The 24144-nt window shown below is 49.5% G+C and overlaps 1 protein-coding gene across 1 annotated transcript in view; it reads right to left on the bottom strand.

Moving 5' to 3' along the window:
- Window positions 1–8966: 8966 nt before the first annotated feature.
- LOC146776211 (uncharacterized) overlaps window positions 8967–24144 on the bottom strand; it is a 90648-nt gene continuing 75470 nt past the window's right edge. The window contains exon 4 of the mRNA XM_085637106.1: window positions 8967–9157. Within this exon, the coding sequence (XP_085493232.1) occupies window positions 8967–9157 (191 nt within the window). The remainder of the gene's footprint in view (window positions 9158–24144) is intronic.

Genomic DNA, 24144 nt, shown 5'->3' with positions numbered 1-24144 from the left:
GTTAGATGCAGATCATAACGTGAGTTGGGAATATTGGAAATACAGGACTGAAGGGAGAATCTGTAGATTAAAAATATTTCAAATAAATTCTTGGATGAAAAATCAGGACTGGATAAGTGAAAGCCCAAATCAAATGGATATGGATCTTCGAAACTCACAGGCCTGGAGGAAGGAAGTGGCATTATGGTACTCACATCTACTTACAGCCGCCAATGAAAAGAAGAGAGCGCCTTTTTCGGCACGGGAAGGATACTTGCTGGATGCTGAGCTGGAAGAATTATGGCAAGTATCTCTATCTACACCTTATATGATATATAAATCCGCTGCATTAAGGACAACCATTTTTCCACTCTCCACAGAATCTATTGGACTCCGAAAAAGTTGGCAAAACTTAAAAGAAATGGTGACTCCAAATGTAGGCGGTGTGGAAGAGCTGATGCAGATGACATGCATATGTTTGCCACTTGTTCAAAGCTCGAAGAATTTTGGCTTGCTGCTGGTAAGACTATTTCTGATGCGATTGGTACCGAGGTGGAGGTAAGCACGGATTTAATTATGTTTGGGATAAGGCAACAAGACTTAAAGGGTTCATGGCTTAATGTAAAACAAAGACATTTGATGGGCTAGCTAATTCTCATAGCGAGAAGGGAAATCTGTAAATTATGGACCCAAAGCTCCGCATGGCAGGAGTGGAGAAGCTCAGTGGCCTTCTTTGAACAGGTGGACAAGAGAGAATCAAGAGGTTCTGCTGGGGTCTCTGTGTGGGACCTACTGAGTACTTTGGTAATAGGACTGGTCCAATGATTACATCTTCTCACAGCATCGGGCGTAGGCAGCAAGCTGTACGAGAAGGGGCCCAATATACAACGTTTTGTTGGTTGAAGAAGTTAGTCCAATCCGCTAGGCACCAGGGTCACCACAGCATGCAAGGTGATTATTTTGAGATTGAAGAAGGTATGAGGACTAAAAAAAAGTAAAAAAAAAAAAAAAGGTGAATGGTCTAGTGACTAGTTCACTGGTACCCAGCCCTCCGATGTTAACTCCCATAGGGAAGGCAAATCCAACCCTATTTAAAGTGAGCCGAAGGACCCATGGGAAACCGGTGGAAAAGGCAAACCCTCTGATACTGCATTATGAAGGATGCCGGTCCCATAACCTACATGTGTTCCCTAGTCACGAAATGTGTGAGATTGCACAGTTCCACCTGCCAATTACTAGCAGAAAATAACAAACAGCCCTGCATAAATGCATTGTTAGGACATATTCGGCCCCAATGCACAAATACAGATTTTAAGTATGTGAACGTCACATCATGACCTGTAAATACAATTACATTTACAAAACCTTCCGCCTGCTAACCACTAGCAGAATACAACAAACAACTCTGCCTAAATGCATGCAAGCTATTGTTAGGGCATAGTCGGCCTGAATGTACAAATACAGTTTTAAGTATGTGATCGTCACAATATGCGGGACGCTCATTACAGGACGCAGAGTAAGCAGAAATCCACAACCTACCTACCTACTTGCCGTGAGGGGAACGGCTCGCAGAGGTGCTGCGGGGCTGAATTTCCACGGAGTAACACCGCCGTGAGGGAAACGGCCTGTTCAAACTCCACATCCCAGCATTCTCCTTGGCCGCGCACGCTGATGATGACGCGATTCAGCGCCGGTCTGCTTTAAATCTGAGCAGGCGCTCACGCAGCGCGGGACGCTCATTACAGGACGCAGAGTAAGCAGAAATCCACAACCTACCTACCTACTTGCCGTGAGGGGAACGGCTCGCAGAGGTGCTGCGGGGCTGAATTTCCACGGAGTAACACCGCCGTGAGGGAAACGGCCTGTTCAAACTCCACATCCCAGCATTCTCCTTGGCCGCGCACGCTGATGATGACGCGATTCAGCGCCGGTCTGCTTTAAATCTGAGCAGGCGCTCACGCAGCGCGGGACGCTCATTACAGGACGCAGAGTAAGCAGAAATCCACAACCTACCTACCTACTTGCCGTGAGGGGAACGGCTCGCAGAGGTGCTGCGGGGCTGAATTTCCACGGAGTAACACCGCCGTGAGGGAAACGGCCTGTTCAAACTCCACATCCCAGCATTCTCCTTGGCCGCGCACGCTGATGATGACGCGATTCAGCGCCGGTCTGCTTTAAATCTGAGCAGGCGCTCACGCAGCGCGGGACGCTCATTACAGGACGCAGAGTAAGCAGAAATCCACAACCTACCTACCTACTTGCCGTGAGGGGAACGGCTCGCAGAGGTGCTGCGGGGCTGAATTTCCACGGAGTAACACCGCCGTGAGGGAAACGGCCTGTTCAAACTCCACATCCCAGCATTCTCCTTGGCCGCGCACGCTGATGATGACGCGATTTAGCGCCGGTCTGCTTTAAATCTGAGCAGGCGCTCACGCAGCGCGGGACGCTCATTACAGGACGCAGAGTAAGCAGAAATCCACAACCTACCTACCTACTTGCCGTGAGGGGAACGGCTCGCAGAGGTGCTGCGGGGCTGAATTTCCACGGAGTAACACCGCCGTGAGGGAAACGGCCTGTTCAAACTCCACATCCCAGCATTCTCCTTGGCCGCGCACGCTGATGATGACGCGATTCAGCGCCGGTCTGCTTTAAATCTGAGCAGGCGCTCACGCAGCGCGGGACGCTCATTACAGGACGCAGAGTAAGCAGAAATCCACAACCTACCTACCTACTTGCCGTGAGGGGAACGGCTCGCAGAGGTGCTGCGGGGCTGAATTTCCACGGAGTAACACCGCCGTGAGGGAAACGGCCTGTTCAAACTCCACATCCCAGCATTCTCCTTGGCCGCGCACGCTGATGATGACGCGATTCAGCGCCGGTCTGCTTTAAATCTGAGCAGGCGCTCACGCAGCGCGGGACGCGCGCGGGCAGCGCCCGGGCGAAGCCCGGGCCAAGGGCGGGCCCGTCCTTGCCCGTCTGTGCCCGTGTGAGACCGGACTGGACCACCCATCGTGGTTTTTCCTTATATCCTGATATCTTTCCATCACGATCCTCCATCTAGGATTGGTATCCATCCGCAGGTAATTGCCATTCATTCCTGTAACACTAAACTGATCCGAACTGTTTTGATTACATCTACCAGACTGTGGGCAAAATAAACGCACTTAGATATAGTCGAACATCTCTCTCTATCATGGGCAAAAGGAAAGCATTGAGCTGTGAACCAATAGAGGGAATGGACACAAAGAAGCCAAAAAAGCAAACCCTATTAACATACTTGACCGGGGCAATGGGGGCAATTGAAAAACAAATCTCCTCAGTAGAACAATCCCTAGCAGCCGGTACCCTGGTGAATGAAGAAGCCAGTGAGGGGGACGATCAACTCACTCTCATTAACCCCAATATTTCGACCGTGCGTACAGATAGTGTAATACCAGTTAACGGGTGTGTTCAAAATATTACAAATGACATAATAGTACACAACAATAGTGATCAAAATTTAGCACAACAAGATAAGGGGAAAAACTTGACTAAGAAACAGTTAGGGAAACAGGGTAAAAGCACAAAAGTGGTTAGTCAATCCAGGCAACATAGAGGTAAGGACAATTTTGGCAAGAAAAAAACCCAAGATAGGGCGAAAATCTCAACACAACTTCCCGATACATCCCACATAGTAACAAATAACCCCATACAACAACATAATAAGGGGACTGAACCGGAATGTATCCTCTCTTCCATTAAAATTCTTGATGCTTTTGTTAGAGAAGCTGTTGAGGCGATTGGTTTTAGACTAGATCAGATTGAGTCCCAGGTTGCGAAACTCTTTGCGCGTAAAGAAGACACACCTATCTCATCCCCCAGCTTAAGGTCCACTAGTAACAGCGCGAATTACACCAGTAAATCTCGAACCACTAATCCCGTTATTGACGCACCTGTAGATACTCCTACAACCGAAAGTACCAAACAGCTTAGGGTAATAAAGACACCACTTACTACAGTCATGCCGTCCCATATAGTATCTAAAAGTCACTCTTCTTCTGCTACTAAACCAACATCTGTAAAGATGTCTCATCCTTTACATCTTGATCTCCCCCCAGCTTGTACTCCTTATACAGTGATTCTGGGCAATGTTCCCCATCTAGGCCCGAACGATCAGGAGAGCTATGAATCACTAAGGAACAAAGCTCTATATTGGTTGGGAGACAGAGTGGGTGACACTAACATCCTGTTCGAAGAGTGCAAGATGATACGTAGAATAGGATGGATAGGTAGATCAAGGAAATCCCTTATGGGCGACTGTCTGATACTAACTTTTAGATCCCCTTGGTTAGCTAGAAAAATTTTGGGGTCCGTGCCAATAAATATGTTCGATAAAGGGATTAAGATTCTTCCCTTAGGCTTTTTCTATCGCCCATCTTGCGAACAAACGAATCCGGTTCATCACCAATCTTCGTTGAATCAGAAATTCAACATTCCTGTCCGTAATCGTTTTGGTGCTCTTACCCCTCTTGATGATCAAGATTGACTCTTCCTAAAGCCATTAAATAGCGCTAGGAGTTTAGATGGGAACTCCGACATCTGCTTGCCTCCCCAGCCTTGTAGGAGCTCTCCTGAGATTGAGATCGATTTAGTAGCAACACCCGCTGACCTCGAAAAGCAGCCATGGCATAAGTCAATGCAGGAGGACATACTCACTATAGCCTGCAATAATAAAACCAACCTAAATTCTACTTTAGAGGAAACAGAGGCCCGAAGACTAGCCGACCTCCCACTTATATTTTCTAGGAAAGAAGAAGGTTATATTAATATCACATACTGGAATATATGGGGCCTACATTCAAAAATCCATAACGACCTTTTCACTGATTTTGTTAAAAACTCGGACATTTTATGTCTGCAGGAGACTTGGTCGGTAAGCGCAATTAATATCAATGGCTTCAAAACTTTCCATAGTCCAGCCTCTCCCTCCCCTCATGGAAGACCAAAGGGAGGCCTATGTATATACTTATCAAATCTTGTGGTACTAAAAAAAGCCAAACTAGAATGCTCAAATTCTTATTTTCAAATACTCACCCTCACACTAGATAGGAAAGACGTTCTTATACTCGTCAATTTCTACAATAACATCCCAAAAGAGAACGAACTTAAAGTTATTGATCACCTCAGACAAGCTGTTCACGACATTCAGCTGGTTAACTCTGGTGATGCCCAAATCATCTGGGGAGGGGATTTCAACGTTAGATTGTGCCCCATAAATAATAATAGGACTTGCGGTATGACTGACGAGGACAATTACAATCATACACACTTTCCTCATAACATTTTGGGGGGTGCTCTGAATGAATCTCTATTTATGCTGAACCTGAGATTCGCAAATGAACTAGTGATCCCTCCAACTGCATTCCTACCCACTTACAACGGGAGAGGAACAGGTTCTGTAATTGACTTTATTCTTGCATCAAACAGTCTTGGAAATAGGGTAAAGCTATTTACCACCCATAAGATCGCCATCAGCGACCACTTCCCACAGACCGTAGATATCATGAGGAAAAATTTCAATTCTCTCAGTAAAGGGAAAACGAATATATTTCGTCACAATTGTCCCAATCTTGCTATTGATAGTCTGAATGGTTTCTCCTTAAAATGGGAACTAGTAGACCCAGAAACTATTACTTCTGCAGTGGTGACTAAGGCCCTACCCCATATAATGTCTTGTCTGGAAGAGAATACCCCTCCATCGACCATCATAGACAGTTTTATTTCCATTACAACTACCATAAAAAACGCATTGATCGTAAACAAGAAAAATACAGACCCCAAGAAAACAAAATGGTTCGATAAAACCTGTACAACTGCCTATCGCACTCTAAAAAGAGCCATCCATAAAAGGGACAAAGATGGACTAGCAGTCCAGCAAGCAAGGAAAAGTTACAAACAGGCTATCGCGACAAGAAAAAAGTTATTAAAAGAATCACTGTGGGAGGATCTACATAGGGCAAGCAACCAGAATGATATTAAAAAATTCTGGAAAGTAATTAGGTCCCCGTTTCTTTCAACGGATAATGAACCATCAATAGAAATAGCTATTGATGAGGCCCAATGGGTGAATCACTTCGCAAGAATCTTTGGCGACCCAGAGTCGCGAAACAGTTGTCCCCCAAATTCACCACCGCAACATGAAGTTCTTATTCCCCTTACTTCTGAGTTATCTTTCTCACTTGAGGAAGTCCTAATTGCACTAAACGAAAGTAAAGGCTCCAAGGCCCCTGGTCCTGACGGGGTCCCGGTAGACATCTATAAATACAACACAGATCTCTGGGCTCCAATATTAACCCGCGTTCTCAATGCTACTTCCTCTCAGGGCCTCATTAACAGCTGGACGGAATCCATCATGGTCCCTATTTACAAAAAGGGGAATAGACAGGATCCTTCTTGCTACAGACCAATCTCACTCCTGGATTCACTAGGAAAAGTGGCAGGAAGGATCCTTCTGACGCGGCTGCAAACCTGGGCTGCAGACAACAACATACTGTCTGACTTACAGTTCGGTTTCAGAGAAGGCCTGGGGACAATAGACCAGGGACTTAATCTAGCCATTTTGTTGGGCAAATACACGAGGGCGAAGAGAGGGAAACTATACCTTGCGTTTGTTGACCTCTCTTCAGCCTTCGATTGCGTTGCTCACGATAAACTGTGGCTTATTTTAAAGGAAATGAAAGTAGAAGAACCTTTAATAGATTTTTTAAAAGCCCTCTACAGCAATGCCTCAGCGAGAGTTCGATACGGAAAAGCGGGAGAATGCACTTCGTCATTTAAAGTACTTAGAGGGGTTAGACAGGGGTGCGTCCTGGCCCCATTTCTTTTTACTCTTTATACAAACGGCCTCGAGAAGGCTTTATTGGATGGAATCCAGGACGTCCCCCAGGTTCAGCAAATCTCGACCCCTAGACGTATACCAGCATTACTGTATGCTGACGACGCTGTGATCCTCGCTAGGACCCCCATAGCTCTCCAGAAGGCATTAGTATTGTATAACAAATATATGCAAGGCATCGACTTAAATGTCAATATTTCAAAAACTTTTGTGATGAACTGTGGTAATGGTAGCAAAAAGAGTAAAGATATCTACCTAAATGGGAATAAATTGGCCAGTACACCTACTTACTCTTACCTGGGAATACTTATAGACGATAAGGGCACATGGAACCAAGCAATCTTACAAAGAAAACTCCTTTTTACGAGAGCCACCACTGCCCTTGTTAATTTTTCACAAAAACTGGGGAAAAGACCACCATCAGAACTGATCAAAATTTACAAAGCAAAATGTATAAGCGTGGCAACATACGGGGCAGGGATCTGGGGACATAGGAATGTATTTGAACTACAGAAAGTGGAAAATGCATTCCTAAGGTATCTATTAGCGGTTCCAGCTTCAACTTCCACTTTCGTCTGCCATGCTGAGTTGGGAGTCCCTTACATCACGGACATTATAAAAATTCAACCCGTAACTTTATGGCACCGTATCTGGAAGTCAGAAACAAACCACTTTAATCAACTGGTGCTTCAAGATGTTCTTAAACTGGATCACTGCCTCGAAATCAAATGGATTAAGTATGTGAAGGATTTTATGACAGACATTGGTAATCCCGATTATTTTAACAATCCTTTTTCCATGACAGCTATTGCAAGGAAAGACTTTAAGAAACGTTGTATGAACCATATGGAGAGTTTGAGACTAACTAATGAAGCCACAAAACTATCAGTGAGCCACAACCTAATGATATCCACCTCACTAGGCATGCAATTATATCTTCAAAACACAGATAAAAGTTATGATAGATATGTGCTCACTCGCTTCCGTTTAAATGTTTTCCATAGGCTGGTGACTTTTCCAACTGTCAACAACTGGTCTAACGAACTTTTACCCTGTCCATGTGATTCCACTTCTGTGCAATCAACAATTCATGTCATTTTATTCTGTAAATTTTACGATGAACACAGAAAGAGATGGTTGAAACCAATTTTTAAACTTTGGGGAATTCGTCAATGTCGACCAGCATTTTTGGCCCTACAATGTCTCGATAATAACAGTATAAATTACAATGTTGCAGTCTTTTTAAAACATTTGATTAAACACAGAAATAGCATTGCTCTAGATTCTTTGTGATCAGAGCAAATCCTTAGAAGAATAGTAGACATCAGTTACCAAACGCTGCTTTGGATATATCCCCCAATGCATCCTAAAAAAGCACTAGGGGGCATATGTTTCTTCTATTTTGCCCTAAAAAACTGTTAACTCATTTTTTAGCACCTTTGTATATATGGACTTTTAAAGATGTTAACATCGTATTTCTGCTCGGTGGATTCTCCTTATCGCCTTCACATGACATATAAATGGCTCCCAGTTAGGTTTTTGGTGAACAGATGGACCAACAGTATTATAGATATAAAGACATAGTCCCAAACGCTGTTTTGGTTTCATCCCCCAACTGCATCCTAATAACGCAGCAGGGGGCATACATTATATTGCTTTTGGTCTCCAGTTTCACAAAACCTTAACCATTTTAATAACAGGGCATATAAATTTGAAATAATGACTTGTATATCTTTCGCGCTGTAAAGTTGCTCTCGCCTTTTACAATATTGTACCAATAATGTTCTTGCACTACTTCTTGTACATATAGGATTTTATAAACCTTTTTATGTGTATATGTATTTAGTATGATATGTTATAAAGTATATGCTTTTATGGATTGAAATTAACTTTCCGAATAAAGCTTATTTTTGATTTGATTTGATTTTGACCTGTAAATACAATTAAATTTACAAAACTCATCACTGTAGTTTCTGTTAATTATATTCAATGGAGAGGACATATTTTCTCCAGACTATCAACACTTTTTGCAGGGTAATATTTATTTAAGTTGCATTTATTTAGCATAACCAGTTGCAGGACATTTATGATGCAAATGCACCAACACTACCCTTTATGCTTTTTTTATGTCGATTAACGGGATGAAAATGAGTGAGCTCCCCTTTTGCTCCTTGCTGCTTATTCGTTCAAAGCTGCAGACCCGGTGTCCTCTTGAAATGGGTTTCTTCTTTTGTCTCTTAAAGATGCCCTTGAAGAGTTTCCACTGCAGGTCTTTCAGGTCTTTGAAATGCACAGCTCCATCTCCTGGGAATGATAGTAGGTACAGAAATTAATAAGAGATGAGATTCACAGTCCCGATATTATTGCAACCATGACAGTGCTTCATTTGTAAATTCACCCTGCCCAGCCTGGGTTCCACCTCGCGCTTCTGTTTCACCACGTGTCACCTCCTGTCTCTCTATCTCACTCTTGCAGGTTCGTTTTCATCTCTGCTTTCTCTCTTTTTCATGGTTTTCCTATCTTTCTCTTACTCTTTTTTTAACCCCTTTTTGTATTACTCTTTTTTTGCAAGTCAGATGATGAAAGTTAAGACCTGTTTCTCAAAAATAAGCTCCGGTGCCCACAACCTGCAACCCACTGGCACAAATTAAGCTAGGATGTTATGCTGTGATATGTCATGTTACATGGAACTTCTTAAGCGCTCGTTCACCGAAAGGTTTCATGGCGCTGGAGCACTAGCAGCAGGATAGCTCTGTGAAGGAGTTCACTTCGGCACCCATCATGCCATGTTTTCGTGGTTTAGTTTTATAAATCTGTCACAGATCAAAGTCAGAAGACACTGTAATCTTGAGTCAAGCGATCACATGAGTCAGGGGATAAAGGCTTACATATATGTTTAAATCTGTATAAACATTTGTTGGCCACAAATTGAGAACGCACGCACACTACTATAGATAATCATGACTAGAAAGGCTTCTGGGCCTCAGAAACAGAAATCACAAGAGCCGCAGTCAGGGCCATCTGGTATGTTGTCCCTATATATATATATATTTTAGCAGAGCAATTTTCCTTTCTAGTAATCTGGTACCTGAGACATTTGAGAACGACGACTGACAGCTTTGGTAGCTTCAGTCAGCTTTTCTCACTCAGGAGACCACCCACGTTCAAAGGAGAAACCACCTCTGTGACTTAATTGCCTTTAGTTTGTTTGCTTTCTTACGTCATGCCGGTAGCCATCTTGAAGTTACAACACAATATACATTTCTCTGGGCAACTGCGGTCCTCGCGCTTGCCTCTATTAAATACCCGTAGAAAATGCGTGAAATGACTTCCGAAACACATGTGGGATTTCGGGAACCAGACGGAAATATATCCTGCGACCACCCACTGTCAACTGAAGGTAGAACTCATGCAGATGTTACCTCTCTGAAGCCAAGGTTCAGTTTGACTGGAAACCGCTTGAAGATACAACAAGCACTCTCAAAACCGGATTTAAAATGTTCTGCCCCATAGTAAAGACATTCAATATAATTGCTTATGTCACAGATAACTTATGCATAAAGCAATATTTAGCATCTGCGCTGTGAAGTCTGTTCTACTCGGCAAGCACAGTCAACATTTTTAGGTCTTGTCTTCACCAAAACTATTTTTTAATCATAAAAAATATATGTACTTATAAGGGCTTTCAGTCATGCCTCTTCACCCTCTGGTAAGGTGCAGCATCATTCACATTGCGCTTGTGCCCACCACAGCATTTACCATGGAGCCAAGCGTCAGTCCAAGTCAGTCCTTGGCTTATCTGACTGTGAGTGACGTCATTCTGATCTTGCACAATAAGCACATCGCAGAATAAGAACTACTTTTCAGTGTCAGGGACAACTGGTAAAATGTGTGCTTTTACTTGAAAAAATATATGTGTATGTATATGAGTGTTTGTTTTCATACAGCGTGCACCTTCATACTAAAACCATACACAAACAAAAATAAGCATTGGGAAAGTCAAAAGGTCAGCAGCCAATGCCAGACCTATTGGCTTCGTTAATGCGTGTTTAATTTATACATTCAATTCAGATAGAAAGTCTCTTGCAGATTGCTTTATTTTTATCTACAAACATCATTCCAAGGAGGTCAGAATTTTCCAGCTGTAAAATCTCCAATGGAAATCGTTTATTGTTATGAAATACTCCAGGTGGTTATCCATATATCACCCAATTCTGAGTATAGTAGCTCGGAATGGGGACTAACATAGACCAGTTAAAGAGCATGAATCTCCTTATTGAAATGTTTTTCTGATGCAAATTCCTCCAGGAAACACCTGGTGGAACTTGTGAAGAAGAGAACCACATGACCATTACAGCACTGGAATTTCAGTGCAAACCCCGTTTACGCTCGATTTTGAAAAATCGCAGGATATTTAATGCTTACTGCAAGTAAACAAAAGCCCTGTTCTCATACTAACAGCAGACCTGACGAAATCCTTACAGAATGGCAAAACACCAGGCTCTAAGGGGTCGATTATATTGGCAGGTGGATCGCCACCGCCCGCATGGCGGTGGCGATCCGCCCGCCAACATTCACCGCCTGCCTCCCATTTTCCCCCGCCACATTACGATGGCGGGGGGGACCCCGGCGGACGGAAAGACCAGCAGTCGACTCGTCGACCGGGCAGAAAAAGTGTTTAACGATGACTGCGGAGAGCAGCCTTTCCATGGCGAATGCTGCCATGGAAAGGCATGCGGATCCTGCATTTGGGGGCCCATTGCGGGCCCCCAGGGTGCTGGGGGGGGTGGGGGATGCACATGGGGGCTACCTATGGTACCTCCCAGCATTTGGATGGACAAGGTGGCAGGCACCGCGCGGTGCCTGTCAGGTTGTGCATTCAAATGCACAACATGCATTTTTTACCTTGCGGCGGGTGCTGCTTGCCGTTGCGGTGGCGGGCGGACAAAGTCGCAATAGACCCCTAATTGCCTCCAGGTGATATTCCTTAAATACCTGTCCAGGAAACCGTCAGGAATGCTGTTCAAGATCTACTTAGTGGCCAGGAGTGAAGAATGCCTGCCACAAGATTTTGAATGGCCACTACTGTGGTTATTAAGAAGGCAGGCTATCCCCACAAATTGCCTTTTTTTATAGACCTGCTTCTGATTGTCAAGATGAAGGTGCTGGCATCCCGATTGAGAGGTTTAATCTGCAAGTTAGTGCAACAAGACCATTCAGGACTTATACCAGGACAGGGAAGCAGGTTAACCCCTTGGCTGCAAAGCCTTTTTCCCTTAGAATGCAAAGTGCTTTTTGGCCTTTTGGGGTAGTTCGCACATAGGCATCCATAACCTTCTTTTCCACATTAGGGTGCCGATTACGATCCTGTAAAAACCAGGTACGAACCGTCGGACGGAGCATATTCTCCGTCCGACGCGTACCCGGTCGGAACAATATACAAACATGGAAGTACGATTCGCACAGAAATACTATTTCCGTACGATTCGTACAAAACACCGACCGACGAAAATATACATACAAATGTGATCCGGGAAAGCGCCGAGGTGATGTCGGGACGCACGCAGCCTGCCTTTCACGAACCAGGAAGTACGATTCGCACCGACGTCATCCCGCACGGAGAATATTTTCCGGCAGCCAAAAACTGCCGGGAAATCAGGACGACGCGAACAAGGAGTACCTGCACGCGACGGACAGACATGGACCCGAACCTACGTGTCATCCGGGCCCTCATAGCAGTCGACCTCCTCTACAGGTTCTGACGCAGACGCCGCAGAAGGTCAGAACAACAAAGGGAGGGGGGAAAGGGGGGGGACAGGAGCAGGGCAGGCCACAAAACCCCCACCCAAGTCACACAGCACACATGCCCTGGACATACCTGACCCCCAGGCCCTGGTCACTACGAGGGGGTGGGGGCGTGTCCAGCAAAGCCAGCGTCCGCCACAACGGAAGTGGTTGATGACGCGAACCGGTAACACAACAACACAGGTACGTCCCGTACCCATGGCTTAAGAGCGTGGGTACGAGTCGTACCACGCCCACACCTACGTCACCCCAACAATGGTGGGACGGCTCGTACCCACGTGGCAAAGGCCTGGGTACGGCCCGCACAAGCATTCCACAGCGTGGGTACGGATATGTATGGACCGTACCCCCACCCGCGTATGCATGGAGCGTACCCCCCACCCCAACAGAGTACGTACGGACCCTACCCCCACCCACGTATGCATGGAGCGAACCCCCACCCCAACAGTGTATGTACGGACCATACCCCCACCCGCGTATGCATGGAGCGTACCCCCACCCCAACAGTGTACGTACGGACCGTACCCCCACCCGCATATGCATGGAGCGTACCCCCACCCCAACAGTGTACGTACGGACCGTACCCCCACCCGCGTATGCATGGAGTGAACCCCCACCCCAACAGTGTACGTACGGACCGTACCCCCACCCGCGTATGCATGGAGCGTACCCCCCCAACAGTGTACGTATGGACCGTACCCCCACCCGCGCATGCATGGAGCGTACCCCCACCCCAACAGTGTACGTACGGACCGTACCCCCACCGCGTATGCATGGAGCGAACCCCCACCCCAACAGTGTACGTACGGACCGTACCCCCACCCACGTATGCATGGAGCGTACCCCCACCCCAACAGTGTACGTACGGACCGTACCCCCACCCGCGTATGCATGGAGCAAACCCCCACCCCAACAGTGTATGTACGGACCATACCCCCACCCGCGTATGCATGGAGTGTACCCCCCAACAGTGTACGTATGGACCGTACCCCCACCCGCGTATGCATGGAGCGTACCCCCCCAACAGTGTACGTACGGACCGTACCCCCACCCGCGTATGCATGGAGCGTACCCCCACCCCAACAGTGTATGTACGGACCGTACCCCCACCAGCATATGCATGGAGCGAACCCACACCCGTGTATGTTCTAAGCATACATATCCTGGCATAGGAGGGTTGGGTGCAGAGTCCTCCCAGCAGTGCCCAGACACAGGAGGGGTGGGTGCCTAACACTCACAGCAGTGCCCAGACATAAGAGGGGTGTGTGCAGAGTCCTCCCAGCAGTGCCCAGACACAGGAGGGGTGGGTGCCTAACACTCACAGCAGTGCCCAGACACAGGAGGGGTGGGTGCCTAACACTCACAGCAGTGCCCAGACATAAGAGGGGTGTGTGCAGAGTCCTCCCAGCAGTGCCCAGACACAGGAGGGGTGGGTGCCTAACACTCACAGCAGTGCCCAGACATAAGAGGGGTGTGTGCAGACTCCTCCCAGCAGTGCCCAGACATAAGAGGGGTGTGTGCAGAGTCCTCCCAGCAGTGCCCAGACACAGGAGGGGTGGGTGCCTAACACTCACAGCAGTGCCCAGACATAAGAGGGTGTGTGCAGAGTCCTCCCAGCAGTGCCCAGACACAGGAGGGGTGGGTGCCTAACACTCACAGCAGTGCCCAGACACAGGAGGGGTGGGTGCATAACACTCACAGCAGTGCCCAGACATAAGAGGGGTGTGTGCAGAGTTCTCTCAGCAGTGCCCAGACATAAGAGGAGTGTGTGCAGAGTCCACCCAGCAGTGCCCAGACACAGGAGGGGTGGGTGCCTAACACTCACAGCAGTGCCCAGACATAAGAGGGGTGTGTGCAGAGTCCTCCCAGCAGTGCCCAGACACAGGAGGGGTGGGTGCCTAACACTCACAGCAGTGCCCAGACACAGAAGGGGTGGGTGCATAACACTCACAGCAGTGCCCAGACATAAGAGGGGTGTGTGCAAAGTCCTCCCAGCAGTGCCCAGACACAGGAGGGGTGGGTGCCTAACACTCACAGCAGTGCCCAGACATAAGAGGGGTGTGTGCAGAGTCCTCCCAGCAGTGCCCAGACATAGGAGGGGTGTGTGCAGAGTCCTCCCAGCAGTGCCCAGACACAGGAGGGGTGGGTGCCTAACACTCACAGCAGTGCCCAGACATAAGAGGGGTGTGTGCAGAGTCCTCCCAGCAGTGCCCAGACACAGGAGGGGTGGGTGCCTAACATGCACAGCAGTGCCCAGACATAAGAGGAGTGTGTGCAGAGTCCTCCCAGCAGTGCCCAGACACAGGAGGGGTGGGTGCCTAACACTCACAGCAGTGCCCAGACACCACAGGAGGGGTGGGTGCATAACACTCACAGCAGTGCCCAGACATAAGAGGGGTGTGTGCAGAGTCCTCCCAGCAGTGCCCAGACACAGGAGGGGTGGGTGCCTAACACCCACAGCAGTGCCCAGACATAAGAGGGGTGTGTGGAGAGTCCTCCCAGCAGTGCCCAGACACAGAAGGGGTGGGTGCCTAACACTTCCAGCAGTGCCCAGAGTCCTCCCAGCAGTGCCCAGACACAGGAGGGGTGGGTGCCTAACACTCACAGCAGTGCCCAGACACAGGAGGGGTGGGTGCATAACACTCACAGCAGTGCCCAGACATAAGAGGGGTGTGTGCAGAGTCCTCCCAGCAGTGCCCAGACATAAGAGGGGTGTGTGCAGAGTCCTCCCAGCAGTGCCCAGACACAGGAGGGGTGGGTGCCTAACACTCACAGCAGTGCCCAGACATAAGAGGGGTGTGTGCAGAGTCCTCCCAGCAGTGCCCAGACATAAGAGGGGTGTGTGCAGAGTCCTCCCAGCAGTGCCCAGACACAGGAGGGGTGGGTGCCTAACACTCACAGCAGTGCCCCTGCAAAGAAAAGGGTGGAGTACCCACAGATCCAATGCCCACAAATGTCAGTCAGGTGCACAAAGATCCTGCAGTACATGTACCACATGTGTGCGAGGCTAGGAGTATACACATGCATAGCGCCGAAAAGAAAACATGTCCACATGAAGTCATGTCAACAGTCTACATACACAAGTACAGTGACCACCAAGGACGCCACGAATGATGCAGGTGGAGACATCGCTCAGCATGCATGGCCAAAGTCTAACGAGTCCGTCACACACCCAGCCAGTGTAGACACAGCTCAGCACCACATATTGGAATGACCCTGCAGGGAAGATGTCAGGTTACACAGAGGAAGGAACACACCTTGGGACGGTGTCACCATGCAGTAACTGCTTACATGAACAAAGTTATGTAGCCAACAGCTTGTGATGGCACACAGATACCAGGGTCCACCCTATGACCAGCACAAGACGACAATTCCCACACACCCAACACATTATCACCACCCAAAATAATGGAGCAGGTCCACCAACAGCAATACCAGATAGACAGTAGTGTACTAAGGAAAAAGAAATTGCTTTATTCAGCATCCAAAAATCTGTTTGTCCCTTGAAAGTTCAAAATGTACAATGCCCATAGGGCAATCCAAAGTTCAAATCCAGGTGGGGGACACAGTGGGACGCGTGTCCCCTAGCTTGCCTGCACAGTCAGACTCCTTTGTCTTCCAGAGGGGGGGCATCATGTGGGGGGGAAGGACCAGGCACCGCAGGGACATGAGGGCGAAGGGTAGGCGTCGTGGGTGCAGGGACGGAGGACTCCACCACAGGGGGGTGGGGCAGCGCCAAAGGCGGAGGTCAGGATGGCGCTGCACACCTTAGCAAGGTCCTCCAGCGACTCCCCTGCACCCGAAGGAACCACAGGCCCCAAGGGGGGGGGGGGTCGGAGGGATGGGTCGCAGCGCCACTGGGGGAGGGTGTGGACAGGGGGGGGACTCAACTCCCCTGCCGGTGTCCTGCCTCCACCGCTTGCGGGGTGGTGCCACACTGGGGCTGATGGACAGACTGGGCAGGACTGACCCTGTATCCGACTTTTGGCCAGGAGAGCTGAGGGGAGGGGATTTGGAGGGAGTGGATTTTGTGGAATGCGGACTCCCAGTCTGGCTGCGTGTCTTACGTTTGCCCCCCGACCCAGTGGGTGTGCCTACTTCAACCTGTGTGTGCGTGCCAGGAGGTGTGCGTTTGACCTTCCCTGCTGGTGTGGTGCCTGTGTCTGTTGTGGTGGGTGCATGCTGACGTCTGGGTGTATGTGGGACAGGCATGGGAGTGGGAAGTGTGGATGGGTCAGGGGTAGGGGGTTGGACGAAGCGCTGCAGGAGACCCACTGCTGCAGTCAGTGTCGAGTCAATGGACCTCAGCAAGTTGCGTTGGTCAGCCTGCGATGAGAAAATGCCCTCCAAGTATGCCTCCATGTTGTTCAGCACTTGGCTGTGGCCATGGAGGACATTAAGCATCGCAGCCTGACCAACCCGCAACTGCCGCTGGATGTCCACAGACTCGGCATTGGCGGCAGCAGTGGAGACAGGGGCAGGGGGTGAGGTGCCTGGCAGGAAGGAGACATGTGGTGACCGGGCACGCTGGGAAGGGACACGAGCAAGTGGGAGGCGGCTGATGGCAATGGAGGGGGCAGGGAGAGATGTTGTGCCGCTGTCAGCTTGTGGTGCAGCCTCCGCCCACTCGGAGAGCTCAGCCTCGGACCCGTCAGCTTCATATTCTGTGGTGGCAGTGGACAGGTCCTCCGCCTCACTCTCCTCCGCCTCAGTTCCACTCGATGTGCCAGCCAAGATGTCACCGCTAGCACTGGTGCTCGGTCCCTCCACTCGGTCTGTGCTGATGTCTCCCTCCGTGTCCCCCGACGATGCTGTGGGCAAGGTGAAGAGACAGGAATTAATCATACACCTGTATACATATGTCACATGAGTCCAATCTAAATAGGTTACAGTGCATAGCCTGAAAAGAAAGATGAGTAACATCTACAAAACAAGGTACATATGTAGGCCCTGCAACACACAGTTGGTTGACCCACCATGCCACTGAAAAACTATGGAGGGCATGACACAATAGCAAATGACATGAAATGGATTTTGACAGAGGAGCCAGGCTCTGGGGACAATCCAGCGCTGCATCTGCACCACACAGCGTTGCCGAAAATAGGGATGAGCAGGGACCATATCCATGAACTTTAGGCACATGCTGCATAGGTAATACTGAAAACATGCCCACCATGACTGGCTCACTGCACCTTGAGTGTATGTCCAGACAAAACATCACACACTGGCCAGACCTAGCAAGGAGACATCAGGTTTTGACATGTAGGCTTTGCCCGCACCAACCACCCCCTACATGAGACAATTTGTTGAGACACAGGAAGCACTTACATCTCTTAGTCTGGGTGAAATACACATGGGCTGGATAAATGCAAGATTGGACACAAAATACCCAAGGTGCGCCTGTCCAAATAATCCTGTACAAATGGTCATCATCAGATGATTGTAACAAGACACACAGGCACTGGCCACCGTGAGTATGAACAAGGAAAATCAGGTCAGGCTGTACAGTGGACACTTGTACTACATTTTACGTCAATATACATGGTGCCAGGGGACAATGGCACAGAGCACAACCGATGCTGTAGACACTGAGAGTGTCCACATTTTGTGATGACACACATGACACCTAGGAAAATATGCCTCAGGGGACAGTAGTGGCCACACAACTCCATGGTCCTGAATGGGAATGACTGCAACACACGCCACCATCCCTGCACTATGCGTATCGCACACTCATGCACATCATGTAACAGGCCACAACATAGGACATGCGTGCTGTAAGGCATGACACTTGAGAGACTAACTCCCATGTCTGGACTCAGCATCAGTGCCAACTGACATGGAACCCACAAGTACTGAACTGGACAGAGCACAGGCAAGGTCCCAAAACCTGTTACACACCACCCCCACACATGATGCTACAGGCATTGTTCACGTGGATAAACTGCCAGCCTAGATAACCTTGTGAAGGAGTGACTACACACAGACCAGGGAACACATTGCAAGGAGGGGAAGGGAGGCAGGAGAGCACCGCTATACTGTGGGTAACAGGATCTGCACAGCACCTTTAAACCCTGGCAGTGTATCCATGCAACTGTGCACTTACAAATGCTGGTGACACACAACAAACACACATGTACCTACCCTCTTCCTGCTGCTGCTTCTCCTGTAAGCGCCTGTCCAAGTCTGGAAAGACCACCGCCAGCACACGCTTGTGGATGTGGGTCAGACGGCGGCGCCCGCGGTTCTTATGGGTCTCAGGTGAGTCCCCCAGCAGGACCCGTGCGATCCTCCGCGTCCAGCACCGGATATCCTGCCAGCGTTTTCTCACCTGGGCCAGGCGCCGCTTGCGACCGTCCGTCCTTCTCACGGCACTGACGGCGTTCATCCAGATCTGCTTCTTGGCAGAGGCGCCTACCTGTGAGGATGAACAAGTGACACTACATCAATACACCTGGCACATGTCACAGAGAGAACAAATTTGCTGTTTACAACAAGGCATAGTATGCATCCAACGCATTGCACCTTTGTCATAGGGACATTATCCTCTGGGGAAGGGCAAAAGCAGTACGTGCCATTGAAAGTACACAGGTGGAATGAGGGCAACGACACAATCAATGATCCAGGCTCACACTGTGCATCACAAGCTACACCAGGATTATGTGCAGCACCTCAAAGCAGTCACATGCCACAGGCCACTGACGCTACCTCAGCAGAGTACACAGACACACACAGGCACAGGACATTCACCTGCCATTGCCAAATGCAGCTACGCATAGTGATAGTGAGCGTACGCGCGCGTACGCTCACTATCACTATGGGTGTGCTCGCGTATGCGTACCCATAGTGATACGGACCGTACACGCGCGTGTACGCTCACTATCACTATGGGTGTGCTCGCGTATGCGTACCCATAGTGATACGGACCGTACACGCGCCGTACGCTCACTATCACTATGGGTGTGCTCGCGTATGCGTACCCATAGTGATACGGACCATACACGCGCGCGTACACTCACTATCACTATGGGTGTGCTGGCGTATGCGTACCCATAGTGATACGGACCGTACACGCGCGCGTACGCTCACTATCACTATGGGTGTGCTCGCGTATGCGTACCCATAGTGATACGGACCGTACACGCGCGCGTACGCTCACTATCACTATGGGTGTGCTCGCGTATGCGTACCCATAGTGATATGGACCGTACACGCGCGCGTACGCTCACTATCACTATGGGTGTGCTCGCGTATGCGTACCCATAGTGATACGGACCGTACACACGCGCGTACGCTCACTATCACTATGGGTAGGCCTACGGCAGCACTCCCATAGTGATAGGGAACGTACACAGGCCCTCAGAGCGAATGTACGGTGCCTTTCACACATCACAGTGGTGACAGGCAGCACACAGGAAGGAATAGAGCTGACATACTTGTCCATGGATGGACATCAAGGCATTGTCTGGGCAGTACTACATGTGTGGGGCACAGGTGTGAAAGACTGTGATGTGGCACATTACTCCTGAGTCGAGAAGGCAATAGATATATGATGAGATGTGTACAGATGTTATGTGTGACGGTGCAATATGTGCCAGGCATGCCCTTAACTCCTTTGACATGTGTGCATGTCGTACTGCACACTTGGGATGAGTGTCACTGGCATGGCACAGTCAACAACACACGCAAGTGTCCCCTGATGCCCGCTACAGGGGTTACCACACCAGACATGTGACTACCCACGGTGCACGATGTGTCTATGTCATGTATGTGTGGTGTGTTCCCATTAGCTTGATGTTGGTGTTCCCTCAAAAGCATCAGCTGTTGCAGCAACCAACATGTGTCTGTGTGTAAATGGACATGGCACACTGTTACGCACACCAGGCCACATGTGGTATCGGATGTGAGGTGTGTATGTATGCATGGGACACGGAGTAGCGTAACAAGGACCTGTCTGCCTCCTCTCAATGTATGTGTGGTGAGTCATGACATGTACACCTTCATGGCAAGGTGTGTGGGCTGTCCTAGTGTAATGTCATGTGACCTGTGGCTCTAGTGTTCCACTACCTGTCTCTGCAATCGACATCCTACTTCTGCTGATGTGTTGATGTATGTCACTCCTGTGTTGCGTCTGGCTGTTCACTTACACTGGGACACAGCTAGTCCCATGCCATGGCATGTGGAGGTTCACAATCTCCGTGTGTAGCTGGGTCTTGGTAGGAGTGTCACCTGGCAGCCATACGTGTCCAGGGCATGTAGCACATACCTGACTCTGTATGTAGCATATGTGTATTGACAGATTAACATGTGCTCAGTACATATAAATTGTTGTTGTTGTGCACTCACTCTTCCTTGTCACTTCCAAATTACTGCAGAGCGCCGCCTATTCCCTGACCAATTCCGGACTTGGCTGACATGCGGGAGAATGACTGTATACGCTGCTACCGCTTCCCCCAACCGTTGATTGAGGAGTTGACGGCAAGGCTGGCACCACACCTGCAACCGCTGCACAGGTATCCTACGGCACTGACACCCAAGCTGAAGGTAATGGCAGCCCTACATTTTCTTGCCACGGGTACCTTCAATATACCATAGCTCATGTTGGTGGCATGTCCCAGAGCATGTTCAGCCGTGTGCTGCATGAGTTCTTAGAGGCCATGTTGCTTCACCTGGATGAGTTCATCCATTTCCCAACTCCTGAACAGTTGACTGGGGTCAAGCGTGGATTCTATGCCCTGGGAGGGATGCCCCATGTCATTGGGTCCATAGATGGGACACATGTGGCTTTGGTACCACCACAGGCACAGGAGGTAGCGTACAGGAATCGCAAACACCACCACTCCATCAATGCCCTTGTGGTGTGTCTGTCCAACATGGTGATTTCACATGTCTGTGCTCGTTTTCCAGGATCAGCACACGATGCCTACATCATGAGGCGTAGCAGGGTGCCTGAAATGATGACGCAGCTGCGCAACGAACGAGCATGTGTTGTTGGTGGGTACACTCTGTCTGTCCTGTATTTTGCGTAGACTTCCAGCACGACCGCTTCTCCTGTCCTACTTATGTCCATGTGGTTTCCATGTAGGGGACGCTGGCTATCCCAACATGCCATGGCTGATCACACCACTCCGCAACCCCAGCACGCCGGCCCAGCTCCGCTACAACACCGCCCATGGCCGGACAAGGCGAGTGATAGAGAGGACATTTGGCCTCCTGAAGAGCCGATTCAGATGCCTCCACAAGACCGGCGGCGCCCTCCCATATGCCCCGGCGAAGGTCTGCAAAATCTTCATGGTCTGCTGCATGCTGCACAACATGGCAGTTGAGAAAGCTGTGCCACTCATCCTGGATCAAGATGATCAGGACAATCCACCCGTGGAGGACGAAGGGCTTGGCAATGGGGCTAGTGATGTGGAGGATGTGGTTCCACAAGAGGACATTCGGAGTCGGCTCATACGCGACTTCTTTGCTTAGTGGTGAGTACCAGTGTCTGAGTGTGCACGCATTGGTCCCCGTGTGGCATGTGTTGCGATGTGTGTGTCCATCTGCATGTATGCCACGTGAGTCAGAGGTGTGTGTGGATGTGTCACTCGAGTGATGGTGCCAGTGATGAGTGTATTACCCCAGTCATAATTGTGACCTAGCATGTTGTCATCCTTACATGTGTCGAGTACATGCACATGCAAGTGGCTGTGCTTTTTGTGGCTGACTTCTTGTGTGTCTCTCATCCCCAGGTACTTGCGCATGCCGTCTGCTGGTTGCATTGTTGTGGCACTGCTATTCCTCATGGACACGTCATCGTGTGCTGACTCAGCGTTACACGCACGGACAAGTTTGGAAGTCTCCTTAGGGTAAGGGATGCATCAGGGGTGTATTGGGTGTGGCAGTTGTTTACGATGTGTGCACACTGCCCCTGTCGATGTTTGGTTCCTCTGCAGACATGTCGCATCACCATGGGACACATTGCATGTTGCTGGGTACACCTGAATAGATGGTCAGACTTGTTGACAGTCATCTGTGATGGGATAGTGGATTGTGATGATGGCATCAATGTGTGTAACACTGCCCTCGGACACATACGGTTTGCATTGGCTTGACATGGTGTGGGACTTCCACATCAGAGGATCAATGGTGTATGGCAGCCTCTCCGTGAGCAGCAGGGGGTGTTTAGCTGTTACCCGACACTTGTGTGCCAGTTCCATGGCTATCACGCATTTGTGCTGCAGAAGGGGGGTTCCAGTGTTGGACCCACATGTTACTCCACATGACCTGTGTATGTGTACTCCGAGTTGCCTCTGCATTCCCGAATACATGACTAATAAAGGTGTCCCTATGCCTCTAAGGTGCCTCTTCTCAGTCAATGCTGGTGTGTTGCCACGGTGCATACGGCATGTCTGGCATGGTTTTCCGTGATAGTGGCTATGTGTCTATGTGTAGAGTAGCAAGATGCAAGCTGTTTGTGTGGGATTAGACTCTGCATTGTGCATGATGTCCATGACTGTGTGGGTATTGTGACATGTGCCATCCCCATGCATCCAACGTTGGCCAGGCCACCATTCTCTGCATCCACCTGACTCAAGCTTGCAGGACATGGTTCTGCCACCTGTCTACACATACCTGGGTGCCCCCCAGGACACTCCACATGATCCCTGACCTCTGCGCATGACTGTCGCTGTACTCAATATGTCTGTCGGCACGGTTGTGCAGCCACCCCCTCAGCTGGTTAGGCCCATCACGGGTGTGTATGGTGCTCCATGTCTGTGTTGCCTAATACATTGTGACCCATGTGTGTCCTGTGCCAGACTCAGGCCCCAGGGTATGGATGGTTGAAGTCATATGAGAACTCAGGCATGGTTAGACTTTACAAGACACATGTAAGGTAATAATGCAAAATGTAGGCATCATCTCTTTATCGTGTAACTTTATATTTGTGTTGGGGTACGTGGGGGGGGGTATGACAAGAGGGGCTTTCCGGGTGTGTGGAATCCAAAGTTCACTGGGGGAGTTGGTGTCCTTGCCATTGGAAATCATCAGAGTCCATGCCACAGTCTTTGTCAACATTGGTCAGACAGTGACCAGCAAGTCCATGTGGCAGAGAATGTCTTTTGCTGATGTGCTGCTGTTGGTCCAGTGGGCCAGGTGCCAGGCCAGGTGTCCTGGGAGATGGTGCTGTTGCGCCGACCCTCACGGTCTTTTCCGTGGACGACCCGCCCTCCTGCGGGAACCCTCAGAAGCAGGCCGTGACGATGTTTGGGATGCTCCGTCGGATGTCTCCTCCTCCTCCTGATCCCTCCCTGTGGGTGGTGATGTTCTTGGCCTGGTGGCACAGGGAGGGTTGCCCATGTTGTCGGCCATCCGACGGAGTGTACGGTGAATTCCCGTGAACACCGTCACGAGCTCAGCCTGTCTGTCCTCCATCCGCCCTTGGTGTCGCAGTAGACAGGCATGTTGCTCCGCATGTTGCTGGGCCTGCTGGGTCTTGATCT

Source organism: Triturus cristatus, chromosome 12 (genome assembly GCF_964204655.1).
Source record: "Triturus cristatus chromosome 12, aTriCri1.1, whole genome shotgun sequence".
NCBI classification, from domain to species: Eukaryota; Metazoa; Chordata; class Amphibia; order Caudata; family Salamandridae; genus Triturus; species Triturus cristatus.
The sequence above is the reverse complement of the archived record's forward strand: the minus strand, read 5'-3'. Positions and strand labels throughout refer to the sequence as shown.